Raw genomic sequence first — 18,489 nt, forward strand, 5'->3', positions numbered from 1 at the left:
TCCATCTTCTACATTGGTAGTCAATTGTCTGATTTGTGCTAAGATATCCATATTCATATTTATTAACATTTTTCTTCAGTTTTCACATCACAATACCCCAACATCTTCTTACATTACAATTTAGATACATCAATTATTAAAGGAATTCCTAAACTGTGGTTGTGTCAGGAATAGGTTCTATTTGAGTAGTGAAGGTAAGTAAGAGATTAGGACCTACATTGTTTTATAATATATGTTCTGATGACCACAATTTTAAAACCTAGCATAATTGTTTATGCTATATTTTATAACAAATATTATAAAGCTATCAAAGGAAATACTACTTATTTTTGTCATTTCTCATTCATCTTCAATAGCCTCATTTTTTACCATAGTTTGAATATAAACCAAGTTCGGTGAGACCATGAAACATGAGTTTTAGAAAACTTTCATTCCTTCAAAACAGAATAAAACTTAAAATGAAAAATCTCACAGAACATAATTTGTGAATAAATATCATGGAAGTTATTATATTTCTCGTCATACAAGCATACAAAAAAATGAGAGATTAACAAAAAAAATCATCTTCTATTAAAGTTATTTCTGTGCTTCATACGCTGGCGGTTCATTTGTTGAAGACCTCTAGATTTAGGTTTTGGGTTCTTCAAAGCTAATCGTCTGTTTTTTCTAAATAGTTCCTAAAAGAGAAAAAAATTGGATATAAAAAAAACAAAGTGAAGCATCATAACATATGACAGAAAATATGAATATACGAACTGACTTCTATGAGGACAACTGATGAAAAAGATTTCTTTTACTCGGGTGCATTTTTAGCTTACTTTCACATCCAAATTGCTAAATACAAAAAAAATTACCAAAACTGTATCTCTAGTGACGAGCCAATTTTTCTTTATCTCTTCCATTGAAAGTGTTCTCCGAAAATCTTCAACACCCTCTGTTTATAATCAAAAATAATTAGATTATTTTTCCTTTCTTGAAACCTCCTCAATAATAGAAATTTTATGATTTACATTTTGCATTTTTGAAAACCTCAAAATTTGAAGATTTCTGATTGTTATTACAGAGAAAACTTATACTATGTAAGCATGAAAATGTCAACGAGCATTGTAGTTATTGATTAAATACAGGATTTGATAAGTGGAATATCAAGATTTAAATTTTGTACTGCTTACTTTACCTTTGAGTCTAGGATCATCGGGACCCAGAAAAAATTTTGTTCCTCTTTGTAACCGTTTTTGAACAGGTTTATCTTCCTGGTGCTCTCTGAAAACATGGAAACATTTAGGATTATCTAAAAATTGAAAGGTCAAGTAAATAGTTAAAAATGCATTCAAAGTGCAAGATAATTTTAAATAAAAATCAAAGCAAGAAGAAATTTTGTTTGCTTTTTCCAATTTCGTTGACAAATAACTGTAAACATTAAGTACTTTTATCGAGAAATAAAAACATTTCACTATATACCTGCTCATTGGCGTACGCAAAGGGGGATTAGGGGGTTCTAACCAAGCCAAGATTATAGTTATTTTCAGGAAAACACTTTTAAACCCCCTCCCCTCAGAAAAAAAAATTTTGAACCCCCTCGAGAAAATTCAGCGTACCCTATGTGCCTACTGTTTCATAGAATGAGGAATTAAGTCAATGCGCCTTTGATTCATACTGAAACAGAAAAAACTTTTTTTTTTCTTTCTAACTATAAAAAGAAACTTTGTGTTCATAATCATACTTGCTTGTAATTTTTATTTGTTTTCATTTTTTTTTACAAATAATAATTTTAATCATCAAATGAACTTTAGCCCTTCGCACAATAGTGTGTTTAATACTTTAGGATCTAATCCATGAAGTATGCAATAAATATTTAATTAACCCTCTAGATGAAAGTTGAAATAAAATTCTACTATTTACAATTTCGAATGAGCAATTTGCATAATTTTTTATTATTATTTATATTAACAAATATAATTATCTGAAAGCATGAGCATGATACACTGAAATTTCTATACGATTTTCAAAGTACTTTTGAAGAAAATTATCGTAATGAAGGAAATTTATTATTTTAGATGTTATAGATGGAATTCAATTATATATTCATTATCAGTACATACTAGAGTGTGGATTACTTAAATTTATAATAAAAATTTTTTTTTTGGGAGTCTGTATCTACGTATTTTTACTTGGTAATACAATTTGAAAAAAAATTAGAGATGCGAGACAAGAATATTCTCCTGAGTGTATAAAATTTGAAGAGTAATATCAACAAGAGCCCCCTTTAGGGTCTAATATTCAGTCGATTCTGAAAGAGTTTCTTCAATAGCTGTACCAAGTGGTGAATGAATTCTAATCTACTCATTTATTCATCTCTGTTTAAACTCGTAACATAGAATTTAAGACCCAAAATATTTGCTGAATGCCATGCCAATCTAATACTATGATCCATTTAAAAATGCAACTTAGAAAATTATGAATTTCTTATATAAACACACAGCCCCAAAATATGTCTTCACCTAGAATGTAAGAATTAATTACTATTTACACTAATTTGAATTAGAAACAGTTTTGTATCCTCTGACAATAAAGATGTTCAGCTTGTATTTTTGGTAGTTACTTTTGCTCACACAAAAATCATAAACCATAATGTAGGTTTCTTTTAATAATTTCATGTTATCAATTGAAACTGATAGTCAATTTTTTATAACTTACTCTAAATGTGTGTAAAATTTTATAAAAAGAAATATTTCTTACATTTTGGTGATATTTATTCACAAGTAAAATCTTCAAAGTTATCTATTATTTTAGCTTCCAGAGAAGATTATATTACCAAGAAATTTACACCTCTACAATTATAGAATCCTACAAATTCAAATGTATAGAATACAAGATTTAAAATAAAATAAGCAATAACTATTAATTTATATTAAGTAGTAAGTTTTATATTGTGACAAAAATAAATTACTTTTTTTTTCACATGTGCAAGGGCTTTAATTAAAGAACTTTTAAAATGAAAAAATCACAAATCTTAGAAGTCATTTAAAAATATATATATATATATTTTAGATTTTACTGATGACTTCATTCCTTTCTGCTAAAGACACTTAGCAATTGTAAAAGCCAATTAAATTATAAATTAAATTTAAAATAAAATTTTGAGCTTAATATCTTGAAAAAAAAAATTACCTTTCTCTTGTATCATCAGATGGAATTGTTGTATGTCCCCTTGACTTGGCAGATATGGTAGTTTCTTCCTCGATATGCAATTCATTTTTCTTAGACTCGTGGGAGTTAAAGCTACAGGATTCTGTATAATATTCACACAAATTGGAAATTAATAAATGTAAGAACAGGTGCTACTTATCTGAGACTACAGAAAAATAAGCCTGCATACACCACAAGGTTAAAAATGTGTGATCATGTATATCGTTGAAATACAATGAAATCCAAACAAATCCTATAAACTGATTTGATCCAAAAGGGAAAAAGACTATTTGGTACTATCCAATCTGTTGAAAAAGTATTTATCATACTACAAAACAGTCACAAACTCCACAAGATGGTGATGTTAAGATGTTAATATTTATAATTTTAAAAAATAGCAATATAATTTAATTGGAATTTTCTATTTTGTTCTTTCTCAGTTTTGATTAATGAGATTACATTCTTACTTTTTACGCCCTAACCCCTGAAATTGGGGATTTTAGAGGGTGACTGTTAAAGTTTCCGGATTTGAAAAAATTACAATCAGAATTTTTTTTTGTCATGGTAAATAAAAGTACATATTTTTTAATGTCTAAAGCAGTCAAGAGATAGCGCTTGAGTTTTTTTACAGCTTTGGCAAGCTTTTCTTTTGTCTTCCCATCACCTTTTGCGTAACGCTATGGAGATTCAAAGAGAGAATTTCAGAGCCATGATTTATAATGATTTCAAAAGTAGACTTAAGCAACAAGAAAGTCTAGAAAGGTTTCAAAAAGATTTTCCTCATTCTTCTCCTTCTTGTTCTTACGAACATTTATGAATGGTTTGCGGAATTTACATGTGGCTGAACATCCCTAAAAGACTAAGAGCATGCTGGGCATCCATCGACTGCAGTGACTGATAGTAGCGTTGACCTAGTGGAATCGCTAGTCAAAATGGATCTGAAAATGACTTACAAAGAAATTGAAGTGACACTTGGCATTCATTCACAGCAAATTTCTGTAATATTGCATCAGCATTTATGGCTGAAAAAACTTTGCTGCCATTGAACACCTCACAATCTTTCTGAGGCTCAAAAAGGAACACGATTGGAATGGTGCCAAGAAATGGTTCATTGATTTGAGAATGGCAAAAGTCGACGTGTTTATGACATTGTGACAGGTGACGAAAGCTTGATATACCAATATGATCCAGAAACAAAATGCCAGTCCTCAGTTTGGGTCTTTCCAAATGAAGATACACTAAAGTGAAAAGACCTAGGAGCGTTGGGTGGAAAATGGTGGCCAGTTTTTCCCCCCATTGGGCCATGTTGCCTTGCCACAGTTGTGCTGGAAAATCAAAAACTGTTAATGCAAACTGATATACGACAGTATGCCTGCTTTGAAGTGTTGAAAGAAAGAAGACTGAAGTCGGGCTTACAGGGGATTCTTACTTCATCATGACAATGCATGTGAGCACACTGCAATTACAACAATAGAATTTTTGAAAAGTACAGTGTTCGGCTGGTCAGTCACCCACCCTACAGCCCAGACCTTGCTCAGTGGGACTTTTTCCTGTTCCTTAAAGTGAAGTGAAAGAAAAATTATGGACATAGTTTCAACACTCCTGAAGATGCTGTTACATGCTCCCAAGAACAGTTGAGTGACATTCCGAAAGAAACATGGCATCAGTGTTTCCAACTGGAGGATGCAACTCTGTATTGAATGTGGAGATGAATACTGTGAAAAGATATAGTACTACCTGACAGGTTAGCTTTTTTAGTTTTTAAGAATCTGGAAACTTTATTAGCGACCTACATATCCTATGGTGTAAGCCAGCGGTTTTTAACAGGGACTCCGGTGCACTTCCCAGAGGCTCCGCGGTTACTCAAGAATAATAAAATAAATCAATAAATTTGTTAAACAAACAAAAAAAGAGGCTTAAAGGGTACAGCCATATAAATAATATACTAAAAAGGGCTCCTCGAGTTAAACAGGGCTCCGCCAGAGAAATTATTCACTGAAAAGGACTACGTGAGTCAGAAAAGGTTGAGAACTGCTGGTGTAAGCCATTAATGAAACATGATCCTGACATCATCAAACATGAATCCTGACGTGGAAATAAAAATTGTATAAATCAATAAACTCTTTGGTGCCTTCAAACTACTGAGTAGACAAACATCAACACCATCGACTTTACTTTACACCCATGGTTGGCAACACAAATTTTGAGAACCACTGCTTAAGTGATGTTGTGCAATTAACCTTACTATAAGCACATTATTTAGTTACTTCCTACAAGTTTAAACCCAGTTAAAAATTCATTTGGCTTTTTGTGTTTTCTAATTATGTTGCAACTTGAAGGTTAAACCTGCCTTGCATGGATTTTATTTAAAATTTATTTAAAAAATCTTGAGTAACTTAAAGATATCAATATATTCTTGTTATGACACCAAAACAGGGGGGGGGGGGGGAGAGAGAAAGAAAGAAAAATACAAAAAAAACCTTTTGGCAAAGGACACAATAAAATTGTTAAAATTTAAAAAAAAGAATGCAGTTCACAAACTACTTGTCACCCTGATGTTACATATAAAAGATAGAAACTAAGCATATGAGTAGGAATCTAAACTAGAATAAATAAGATTTTAAAAAGTAATTTTGTATGGGAATATACTCTATTTTACCATTTCCATTTTGTCCTCCTTGAAAGTTGAACTGATGCTTGAAAGAAAATGGTTTAGCAGGAGCTGAACCACCCAATATCTCCTTCAAATCATCAACAACTTCAAAATACCTTTCCCCAGATACTACTGGCTCTAGTGAAGGTGGTGCTTTCTCTGCTTTGCTTTTCTTGGACCTCGACAAAGAAGAGAAGAATTCACAAAAGCAATGAATTTCAAAAGAAGAGAGATGGCTGAGAATTTCTTTTTTCAGCCACAGCAATTTTGAAGAATATTATTAACAAAACAGTATTATTAACAACAAATATGACAATACATGACAGTAGAATCTCGATTATATGAGTTGATGGGGGGGGGGAGATGGACCCACGGATAACCATAAAACATGTAAATGTATGCGATTTCAAAAAACAAAAAAATTATCTTTTATGCAATGATGTTTGGGAAACTAGTGAAACAATTAGGTCATGTATTGTTTCCAATAAGAGTGTATGACATGATTTGCTAGATCTGACTTTCTCATTGCCTAAGCTAAGAGTTTTAGTTGTAATGCAACTGTAAACATGACTTTCTACCCTTTACAAACATGCTGTGATCAATAAAAGGAGCTTCAAGGGATGATCAAATGATATGGATTTGCACACAGAAAATCATGTACCTGGGTTTATCACTTTGTATATGAATAAATTACAAGAAATATGAATTTTTGGAAAAGTAAATTATATATTACTTAACAATATTTACTTTGATTTTTCTTTCTTTCCATCTTCTAGATCCATTTTTTTGATAAATTTTGATGCATCTTCACTTTCTGGATCAAATCGAATAATTTGTTTCCTGCAAAAAACAATATTCTCTGTCAAACATATTATAAAACCAACTTAAACATGTCAATTTTAACATTAAAAAACAATTTCTATGTGGATTAAGATTTCTTGCATTAATAAAAATCATTCACAGCCTAACTGATAGAGGTAATATATAATTTCTATCAAACCTTCAATAATGCAAGTTTCAATACATTGATATCCGAATATTACACTACCCTTCATTAATTGAATGAGATGATCAAAAAATGATTGCATAACAACTACATCAGGTTTCTTCTGGGTTGTTATGGTCATGGTCTAGGGATTAGAACACAATTGAACGTTTTTAACAAAACAATGAGCCTCTTCACTAATTATACAAAGTACAATCTTCTGGATGGACATACAATGGAATTTTTTTCTATTGTACGTGAGTTAATGTTATCAGCTGTTGTTGAATTAGGAGGCTGTCTACAGTGCAGTCCCATTTAGCGTAAACATATCTTGGAAAGAAAATGTTTGTCCTCTGTAACTTAATGATAGAGCACTTGCCTAGACAGCGAAAGGCTAGTTGTTTGGTTCACCGAAGAGGATTGTGAATTTTCTTTCCGAATTTCCCCTTCACTAGGTATCTATAAAATTGTACTCTGTACAAACATTTTTAATACAAACCACGGAAGTCACAACCAATGGATAATTTAGTCAACTTATTAATAAATTATATGTTGCTTTAATGCAAGAAATTAAAACGAATAAAAATATATATTTAGAATAAAAAAGGAAAAAAAATGAAAAAAAATAGATGTCTATACTGATAGATCAGATTATTTTTCAAAACAACCCTTTTGAAAATCTAACACGGGAAAGCCCCCCTCCCACTCTTCATTTTTGTTATCACAGTTCAACCATTCAATTCACAATGAGATTAGATATTTATAATTGGTACAAGAAATCAACACTTACACACTTATATAATAATGAGTAGTCTACAAGCACTAACATGCAGTGACTATCCATGATTTTTTTTTTTTTTGGAGTAAATTAATTATATTACAAAAGAAAAATGATTACTTGCAGTCATAGAATATTATTTTGAACAATAACTATAGAACATAACCTTTTTTCCCCAACACCAACCAAAGGCTTTTTAGGAACTTGAAATCCTAAAACCTTTTCAAGGATCTCCAAATTCTTTTCCTTCTCTGCAGCTAGTTCCTCTTCTAGTTTGACTCTTGGAGATCCAGGTGAATCTTTAGATATATAGATACAAACAATAAATTAGTAAAGTTTCAGAATTTTAAAAAAAAAAGGTTAATTTTGGGCAACTAAATAATATAAATAATATACACAAATAATAGACTGTAACTATAAATACCTGAATCCTCTAACACTTCATCATCTTCTTTAAAGCGTTCATCAAGTTTGAATCGATCATCTGTGAATCCTGAACTCATTTCGAATAGCTGAATAAATAAAATAATTTTTAAAGAATAAGTGAAATACACAAATGAAAACACATCAAAATATAAATATCAAAACAAACTTATTTCTAGTACAATTTGTTTAAAACAATAATTAAAAAATTCAATGATTTTATAATTGTTTTTTATTTCCCTTAAAATATGATGCCTGCCAAGATTGCTGCATTTGCACCCTTAGCTCTTTTTCTACTTCCAGTCATGGTTTTTAGAATGAAGTCCAGGAATAGCAATAACTTAAACTAATTTCATACAACATTTTCCATCAAAATATGAAAAAACCTTTAAAGTTGAAACTATTTAAATAGAATAAATTAAAAAAAGTTCCATAAATGGTAATTAAAGAAAGCACATAAAAAAATAATTTTAACAATAGAGATTTTCACTGAATTTCATGCTTCCATTTATCAATACAGTGAAACCTGTATGAGACTGAAATTTAAGGGACTGAAATAATATTCCGTTTTAGAAAGGTGCAAATCAAACCACTAATCATTGAATGGACTATATTTTGATTATGTTTAAGACAGGTTTCTGTATCATACAGTGTCCGTCTTAGACAGTTTTCACTGTATATGCTGGTAAAAAAGTGACGAAAACTCAATTTAACCTATTAACGCCAGCATACATTGATGCACTTTAAATTCCATTTTGATGTTGGGATATTTTTTGAAATTGCACCAATTTTGCACCAAGAGATTTTTTAAATTCATCAATAGAAACTATGACACTGGACACCAAGTGTCCTCGATTGAAGATGGCAAAATATGGCTACATATTTGAAAATTTTTTTTTTTTAAGTGGAATGGAATTGAATGGTGTTATTCACATTAAACTGTAATCTGAATAATCTATATATATAAAATTGATTTTCTGTGTGTCTGTCTGTCTGTGTGTGTGTGTGTATGTTCTCTATACAAATCTACAATTTTAGATCGATCGTCGCCAAATTTTGCATATATACCAAATGGGACCCGACTTGAATGATAGGCTACTTTAAAATTTCGTCAGAGCAGGGCAAATGCCCCAAACGGTAAAAAAACTGTCGGGCAACAATGATTTTTGGGCCTCAACAATCACTTTCCGAATGTTTACCGTGGTTCCCTAACAATGCGTTTCAGACATGAATATGCCTTTACAATGGTTTGTCACTTCCTCAATGCTGTACGTATGTATAGTATAACAGTTTATGCCTTTATAATGGTTTGTCACTTTTTCAATGGTCGTCAGAATCATCATCAGCATCACTTTGAGGGCCAGGCAAAGGATGATCCCCATAGAAATCAGTGTTAAAATTACCGATTCTACTGTAGAAATGCGGAAATTGAGTGGGGTTTTCCCGCCACATCAATAATTTTAAAAATTGCATTGAATTCTCAATTTTTAAAATATTGAGTTCGCTTAGAGATATACGAAGCCCAGAAAATTAAATATGAAGTAATTAGCCGGACCCGTGCTTTTGAATTAGATATCTATGCAATAACATTGATTTCAACTTTTTATTTGCATCTTCTCAAGCATGAAAATTAATGTCTCCATATTGCCTTTTAACTGCATAAATTCATATTGTTTAGGATGTTTTAAAATTAATTATGGGCCCATAAAGTACATTGAAGAATTGAGCCTCATTGATAAAAACCCGAGCATCGCCGGGTATTATAGCTAGTCTATTATAAAAGAATCACTTCATGAAAATAACTATGTATAATGTTAATAACATAAGGTGAAAAACAAAAGTACCCGCAACATAATAAAATGCACACACTTTTCAAGAGCTCATTTCTGAACTAGAAATGACGTTTCAGAAAATTTTTGATGCCGATCTCTGAGTAGAGAGATGTCATCTACACATGCTAAAATATACAACATTTAGCTAAACATTAGGCTAAACTATTATATAAAGCCAAATCCCCGCTGTCCTCAAATGAAGACGCTGGGTGGAAACGGATTAAGATCTCGAAAATTGTAGAGATGATATAGCATACCTCTTTACCCTTTTCACCTTGAAATTGTGATTTGATTTCAAACCTATTAACGTCATCATCATCATCATCACCATTTTCACTGTCAGATGATTCAAATAACATTGGCTTATCTTTAGTGTTTTTGATGTTTTTATCTGATGCTTTACTCTGATTTTCCTGGTGATCATCTTCTTCATCGGAGTGGAAAACAATTTTATTGTTCTGCTGTGATATGCCATCCTATTGAGGAAGAGAAAATGTATGTATGAAGTCAAATGTATTTCATGAATAACTTCAATGGGGGGGGGGGTCATAGAAGTAAAAATCATACTAATTATTTGAAAATTTCTTTTCATTAATCCTTAGGATCAAACTTGAGTGCCTTAATGCTTCCCTTAGGGTGATAGCTTAAAGAGATCTACCACTGTACCACATGTGCCCATTCTAATAGAGACATCTTCTGAAGATCAAGAACAACTCCATTACCCTACCTTTTTCAGACGAGAGTTGTGCCAGAAGTGTGTATGCATGCATATATCCAGTGTTGCAAATGAAGTTTGTGATGTTGATCTATATTTCAAATTTTGAGTGATAGAATATTTGTACCACTATGAGATTTGTAGCTGTCAGTGGCATGACTTTTTGACAGAACGATTGACTCTCGCAATTGCACCTTGAAGTTTGATACCAGAAAAACAACTTTAGCTGACCCATGTACATGTTGGAATGTGCTGTGTATGTGTAGTCCCCAAAGCAGAATGTGCCAAAATGTGTAACGTACGTTGCAGAACAACCAGTGCTGTTGCAGAACAATCTGGAAGAATTTTCAGAATAGTGTAGAAAAATGCTACTATGTATATGCAAATTTTTACCGCAGAACATTTTCAGTCAGCTGAGGGCTCGTTGCAGAACATCGCAAAACATTCTGCTTTGGGCTGTGTACTGTACCTAACAATAAAGTTTGTTTCTGAAGAATACTAGTTATGTGATCAAATAATACTGCCATTGGTCTTCGAATTCGGAAGCAAACGATGTGGCACATTATTTTGCCTGTTTCAAATAATGCCTGATTGCTTATCTGTTGAAAGACTTTTTTTAAATGACAGATTGGCTCATATTTTCACCTTGAAATTGGAAAACTATAGAAAAACAACTTCAGCTGACCACCACCACACTGTGCTATCTTGAGGTTTGAATCTGAATCCCTGCAATGAGAGAGTCTGACCATACTCACATGATCGCACAGTGGCGAACTTCAGCTGACCTGTGACAGAGACTACCACTTTTTCTAAACTAAGCATACCACCACGTCTACCACCATGAACAAAGGCTGCTGTCAAGTCCACTGGTTTGATCCACGGAAAGGATATACAGTAAAACCTTTCTTTTGCAAACACCAGTGGGACAAAAAAAATCCCACAAAAGAGAAGTGAACATTAATCAGGGGTTTGAAATGCATACTTTTATTATACAGGGGGGAAATTACAATTTAGCTGTAAAAGAGGAATGATCGCATCTGAACAGTGTCTGTTAAGAGGGGTTTTACTGTAGATAACAAGATATTTCCCTACCGAAAGGTAGTAAATTGCAGTATGGTAATATGATCAGAGTTGGAGTGCGGTAAAGTAGTACTACTCATGCTCTTATGAGAAGAGCCCTACTTTGATATGAAAAAGACCCTGGGATAATTAGGGTTGAAGATATTTGGTTAACCAGAGAATACATGTTTAAACTTTAGGGCTCCCAAAATCATATGACTCAGATCTGCCTGAAAGCCACGGGGTAAGAAATCACCAACTTTCACAGGTGAATTATGAGTGACAGAAGAGTGTGTGTACCTAAAAGTATGCATACGTATCTAACATATGGTACTCATGCTGCAGGTAAAAGACTCCTTGTGGCTGATTTTTCCCCAACATATAGGCCTATATACATTGAAGTGCATTTATACAGGATGTACATATAAAAAAATTGGTCGATATACAAACCCTTAGCAGCCATAAAAATTAACTAATGCAAATGAAATTCGAGAAACACATATTTCAAAGTATGCACTTGAGAATGAAGAGAAAATCAAAACTCTAGCTGTCACATTTATGACAACAAAATTTCAAAAAATTCAAATGACAATACATACACCCACATTTATGCATTGCAAAATGAATGGCACAGTAAAAAACCATGAATGACATTGAAATGGTACTTGTAGCACTATAAACGTCTGTGCAAGATGTAGAGAAAGAAAGATCTATCTCACCAAGGGGTTGGTGCACTAATACCTCGGTCATGGAATGCAGGAAGTCCCTGACTGGAGGTATAGATTAACTAAATATAATGATATCTAACAATCAAAATTTGTTTCTGTTTGTGACATCATAAAAAACCATTAAAGAAAACAGCTATAGTATAATTTTCTTTTTTGATTTTTTCCTAGCATGACGCCATTTTCCTTCCTGGTCAGCGATGGTCTAGTATTTTCTTCTATGTGCATTTTTTTCCCTGTTCTCTATTATTATTTCCTTACAAAAAAATTCTCTAACATATTATTATAGTTGTTCCTATTAATGTAGTCAGGGCTGCTACTTGAAGAATTTTAAGAGAAAATACAGAAAATGCTATTGTGGGTTTTTACCACAGAACGTTTCCAGTCTGCAGAAGGTTCATTGCAGAACAATGCAAAACATTCTGCTTTGGGGGCAACCCTGAATGTAGTAGTCAATATGATTGTTCCAGTTCTTGTTAGGGTTGCCATCACCCCTGTAATTCTAGTAGAATTATGGTTAAGCCAGGTTTTCTGTGGTGCATGCAACATAAATCACCCAGGGTCCACTCACACATAAGAGAAGCAGTATGACTTTTCCCTACATTGTGCAATACACCACACAACAGTGCTTTATGTTGGGCGAGATTGGCAGACTGCTTCTGGATGTGTCATGCGTCGCGAATTTCACTGACTTTCTCTTCATTTTTGATGTTTTCTTTCCCTTCCCTTCAAACCGGAGCATGAAGACGACACAGTAGCTGATGCCAGGGCCATATCGTATATCCAATATAGCCGCCCTGATCTGCTGCGCCAAGCTAGAAAAACAGCGACGCGTAGCGTGATTATGTAACATGTTTCTGGCGACGCGAAATAATCCAGTTTGGTTCATATGCAGCGCAAAAAAACCTATTCCTAGGAAAACCCTGGAAACAGGTGCTGTATAATCCAGACCGCCAAATCCAATATAATCCAGATCGCCAACGGTGCTATAAGTCGCCAACGCCGGCGCTCTCAGTTATGCCGATCGGGCTCTCACTTTTCTTTGCCGGGTTGTCATTGTTCTAGATTGTTCCTCCGTAGCTTCCATTACCCATCCATTATAGATGGCGCTTAAAGCGCGGGCGATTCAAACAGATAACAGCGTTTTTTCCCTTTGCGCAGTAGCGTCATTGTCTTGGATTATTCCCGATGCAATTACCTTTCGTTAGTTGTTTTTAGCGTGTCTTTTCAAATGTTTGAATAGTCATTTAGATTTTTTCGTTCCGAGCGTTAGGATTACATTTTCGTCAACCGGTAGGGCTGTATCCTTTTTATTTATTGTTCTTATTAATATTCGTTACTTTATTTAATTTCCGTCATTTATTTAAAAGAATCTGGATACCCGGAAATAGTCCGGGTTTTAATTTTTTTTTACGTAGAATATGCTTATTTTTACACCATGCATGACCGTTGTTTATTTAAATATACTGTTATATTTCATTTGTGTTTCATGATATTTTTCATATCTGAATGGGTTTTTATTATTGTTTTCCATGCTGGCGATTTTTTTTTTTTCGGCGTCCGCAGTGTCTAACGGCCTTGGCAACTTTTGGTCGGGTCGTCGGACATGTTTGGCACCGAAAAAAAAAGTCGCCAGAAATCGCCAATCTCTGGATTATACAGCACCTGTTCCAAACCCTGCTTTAGGACGAAAAGTCAAATTTGTCACGGGGGAATTGCCAACTTGACGTCTACCTTGAATACGGAAATCTTGCCAAAACCTCGAATTTCATTGGCATTCGTTGATTTTTGTGGCCACTGGGGGAACGTATGATGGCAAAGTTATTTTATGACCACACTGTACATGCATAAGAAACGGTGGGTGCATATTTTATGTCAGTACTTGAAACAAGTATCGCTAATAAATATAATTATTAATAAAGTATCGCACCGTTCTACCAAGGGAAAGGGTTATTTGCCGTTGCCTATTGTTCCTCTCGAACCTTCTTTGTTTGACCGCTTCTAATCGTCGAAGTTCGGATAATTTTTGTTTTTCGCTTTTAACTGAAGACATCTCACATGTGCTTGTTACAGTAAACAAACGTGGGGTTCAATTCCGACGGCCGTGACCGGGAAGCTTTTAAATTTCATTTTAAAATTAAACTTATGACAATAATTACGTTTAGAAATATTAAAATTTTTTATCGCTTGAAATTCATGAACGAAATATGATTCATGAACATTTTAAAGAAAATATTTTTGTTATGGTGGAAAAATATGAGCAGCACAGGGTTGCCAGATTGGTGGGGATTTTCCTGCCAAATTGGACGCTAGAAATTTATGCGGGGACGGCTTTGACTAAAGATAGAACTAACTGTCCAAATATTTAGGATTTGCCGACATCTATTGTCCAGAAACGGTACTAGTTGATAGTTTTTTGTTCACTTAATAAATAGCAGCACGAGTCCTGCTTTTCCTGTTTGTGGTTCATTAATGAAGTTCTCAAACAACGAGATAAGAAGCAGAAAAAGCCACCATGGACTTCAAATCATAATACGTATCTGACCATATGAAGTTCAAATATTTTGGGTTACTTTTTGGCTACTTTTGGCTGGAAATTTTTTTAAGATCTGGCAACTATGGAGCAGGACATTGTGAAATGAGGAAGAGAAAAACTGTTGCTATGACGACCTTCCTTGAGCGAAATACAAATTGTTTTTCTATGAATACGTGAAGGGACGGTTAATATTTGTTCAAATGATCTCGAAACTAAGCTTTAACATGAGACTGAAATATAAATCACTCGTTTGTTGAGAAGAAATCACCACATTGGACAAAAAAAAGTATGAATCCCGAACCATTCATATTCGTCTCTTGTTTCGATTTTGATTTTATCACTCATTCACCCCCAAGATTCAGAGCTCGATTTACTGAAGTGGGGCATTTACCCAGGAACCCAAAATTTGAACATTGTATATTAGCTGACTAATCAAAGATTTTTTGACCCAAAGACCATATAGATCAAGGGTTCCCACTCCTTTAGAAAAATGCAGGCCACTTTATTAGTTTGAAAAGTGTAATTTCAGACTATGTCTCGAGTCACTTGAGTGATCTGTAAATATAACGCGGGTCACTCAAGTGATCTGTAAATATAACACGGGTCACTCAAGTGATCTGTAAATATACCGTAGATGACTCTGTTAGTAGGTGAACTTTAGTAGCAACTCTTCAGCAGGTGATCGTTAAATATACTGCACGTAACTCTAATGATCTGTAAGTATGCCGTGGTTCCCATAAGTGATCTGTAAATTTATTGCAAACCATTTAAGTCATGCACCAATATGTGCACCCTCACTGGTTGATTTTTCTGGGGCCATACCAGGCAAATTTACATCATACTTGAAAATTTCAACTTTTTCTCATTTTTGTGAGGCCACTCTTCTCTTGAGGCTTGGGCTGTGTGTTAAGATTGCTCTGACGTGAATCACTTAAATGATCTGTAAATGTGCTGTGGGTCACTTAACCCTCTGGCTGCTCATCCCGCGATTTCCACGGGCAACTCAAATGTAGCAAAATCTGCTCATCCCGCGATTTCCGCGGGCATGTGTTTTTCTTCCTTTATTGAGGAGCGCATCCCGTTTTTTCCCTGTTTAACCACTGAAATAAATTATACAGTATTAGACATTTCATTTATGTTTTGGCCAACAGATGTCGTTAGTTGTCCACTAAATTGCGGCATTTGAACGCACGTGGTATTAGCGCTCAAACTTCACTTTTAAAATTCACTGAAAAAAATTAGGCAATTTTTGAAGCAATTTCGGTCCACAAATTGAGCAGTCAGAGGGTTAAGTGATCTACAAATTTGCGACTTTTGTGATCTGAAAATGTGTCACTATCACTTGAGTGATCTATAAATTTGCTTGGTTAATTTTTATAAGATTAGGTTTGAGGTCGCCCACATCAGATTACGCTGGGGTGCCACATTTGGCTCGTGGGTCTTGGTTGAAAATATATAGCCTACATCTTGCTTTGCCCAGAGTTCCTTCATGTCAAAGTTGTGCCCCGTTTTATTTATATATTTATTTGGCTATGCTACCCAGATATATATGAGTTATTTCATAACAGATTTGAATCATGAGTTATTAATCCCAAAAAAAAAGTATTTCATAATTAATTTCAGTCTGGTTTCATATGAGGAGCTTATTTTCTAAAGGGAAGACTTCAACTTTTGCTCATTTTACAGTAGAAATAAAAAACGTATTCCTCTTTAATGGACTGCTTCACAAAAATGGAAAATAACCACATATATATGGAGTGATAGAAGAATATGTAAATACAATATGTTTCTTGATCGACATTCAAGAAAGTTATCTACATTTAAATGTTCCTCTTCCCTTCTCTTGTGTTTCTCAGTACTAAGGGTATATCCTATTGGCGCAGGACGGAAAGCACCTAGGAAAGAATAATACAGAGCTCTCTCCATGGAAAGCTCCACCGAACCTTGACCACATGACCTGTACTTTACAAAACAATTTTTTTTTTAATCAGTGTCTTCCGAAAATATTTATTTCCTAATTTATTGAATTCATTTTTGAAATAAAGAAATTCAATGGTATTAAGTTAGTAGGTATCAAATCTATTTGAAGAATTAAATTAATGACTTGAAATTTTCAAGGGGGGCACATTGCCTTTGCACTTCCTTCACGAGCCGCCACTGAGTCAGAGTGCGTTTATAGTGTTGTACCAGATTTTTGAGTGCTGCTATCTATATTTCAGAAGTGAAGTATAGGCCAAATGATTGAAAATTTGCACCATTGATGGCTTGTTGCTGTCTATGGAGAGACATTTTAATGAGGCGATAAGCTTGCATTCATGCCTCAAAGTTAGGAACCACAGAACACCAACTTCAGCCGACCACCACTGTGGCGACGGTGAGGTTTGTACCCAGGTCCTCACAATGCGAGTCCATCACTATGACCACTCGACCACATGGAGGAAAGAATAACAGGAGGTGGTGTGACCAGTGCGTTCGTTGAGAAAGTATGGGGAATCAGGGTGGCCAGATGAAGCCAGTGATCGCTCTATTAAAGGGACCAAATAAGCCCCAACAAACCATGGCTTCCCATGCTTTCCTATGAGGAACATCCCCGTTTTTAAAAAACATCTAAAAATTTTCTTTTTACTTCAGGAACTCAATTTTTTTTCTCAAATTCTGTGTATATATTTATACAATTGAACGAGAGCTTTGACAATTTTAATTGTTATTTGTTTTCAAATATTAATTTCAACAACATGGAACCTTTTGCAAAAATAACCAAAATTTACCCATATCTTGTGCCACAAAATTCCTTCTCAGCATTTTAATTTTAAAAAAATATGCCAGAGCATATAACACCTCATTGCTGACAGAGAGACAATGTTTAAAGACACTTGAACAGGCGGTGTTTGAAAATATCTGACTTTTTTTGCTAAAAATGTATATGCAAAACATTAGCATATATATAATGCCTTTCAGCTGTTTATAATAAAGTATTGTAGAAATATTTCCAGTCCAGGTAGAACAAAATTTCGTACACATACTACTTTAAAAGCAAAGCCATAAATACAAAATGAAGAGGGGAAAAAAACAGCCCAAGTAATTATTTTCCTAAATACTATAGGCCAGAGAAATGACTTATTGCGGCTCATAAAAAAAGTTTTTTATTTTTAATATTTTTTTCTCAATACTACATCTACATAGCGGAAGGTTTGGATGGGCGGCATATATTTCAGTAATACGTATTCATGAATATGAGAGCGGAATGGAAGAAGGGTGGCGAAATTTATACAGCCTACAGGCAGAAAAACCACAAATACACAGTGACGGAGGACGCTTGAGCACTTCCAGTACTTTGAGGCACTGAAGTGGCAAAATGCTGTTGGCCCCGGGTGGCTGAATCATGTTTCCCCTGGGTGGCAAAAATCCTAGCTACGTCCCTGTAAGAAGGTGCTCGGGCATCTCAGAATTGATTCAGAAATTAAAATTCCTCATGTAAAGCTTAAGACAAGTGCCCACAGGCCTGAAACACATTCAAAATGTCCCAGACCTATCATAATTATGAATGAAACAAAAAGGCAAAATAAACAGTTAAAAGAAAAAATTATGGAAATT

The 18,489-nt window shown here is 34.0% G+C and overlaps 2 protein-coding genes across 2 annotated transcripts in view; one reads left to right on the forward strand and one right to left on the reverse strand.

The window, feature by feature from the left end:
• Nucleotides 1-481: 481 nt before the first annotated feature.
• Nucleotides 482-14,686, reverse strand: LOC149075566 (uncharacterized). Its single transcript, XM_089243055.1, has 10 exons — nucleotides 14,290-14,686; nucleotides 10,118-10,336; nucleotides 8,030-8,117; nucleotides 7,772-7,904; nucleotides 6,590-6,682; nucleotides 5,849-6,021; nucleotides 3,172-3,292; nucleotides 1,178-1,263; nucleotides 855-934; nucleotides 482-677 (listed from the first exon to the last, which is right to left on the reverse strand). Exons 1-10 carry the CDS (start codon nucleotides 14,410-14,412, stop codon nucleotides 561-563), a joined length of 1,233 nt encoding a protein of 410 aa, XP_089099181.1. The 5' UTR covers nucleotides 14,413-14,686; the 3' UTR covers nucleotides 482-560.
• A 389-nt stretch (nucleotides 14,687-15,075) lies between these two features.
• Nucleotides 15,076-18,489, forward strand: part of LOC149075567 (dynein axonemal heavy chain 7-like) — an 86,262-nt gene continuing 82,848 nt past the window's right edge. Inside the window, exon 1 of the mRNA XM_089245445.1 lies at nucleotides 15,076-15,181. The gene's annotated coding sequence lies outside the window, so the exon portion shown is untranslated. The remainder of the gene's footprint in view (nucleotides 15,182-18,489) is intronic.

The sequence above is a fragment of the Pholcus phalangioides genome, unplaced genomic scaffold, assembly GCF_987345545.1.
Source record: "Pholcus phalangioides strain wild (caught in Gottingen) unplaced genomic scaffold, Ppha-v1.0 ptg000015l_1, whole genome shotgun sequence".
NCBI classification, from domain to species: Eukaryota; Metazoa; Arthropoda; class Arachnida; order Araneae; family Pholcidae; genus Pholcus; species Pholcus phalangioides.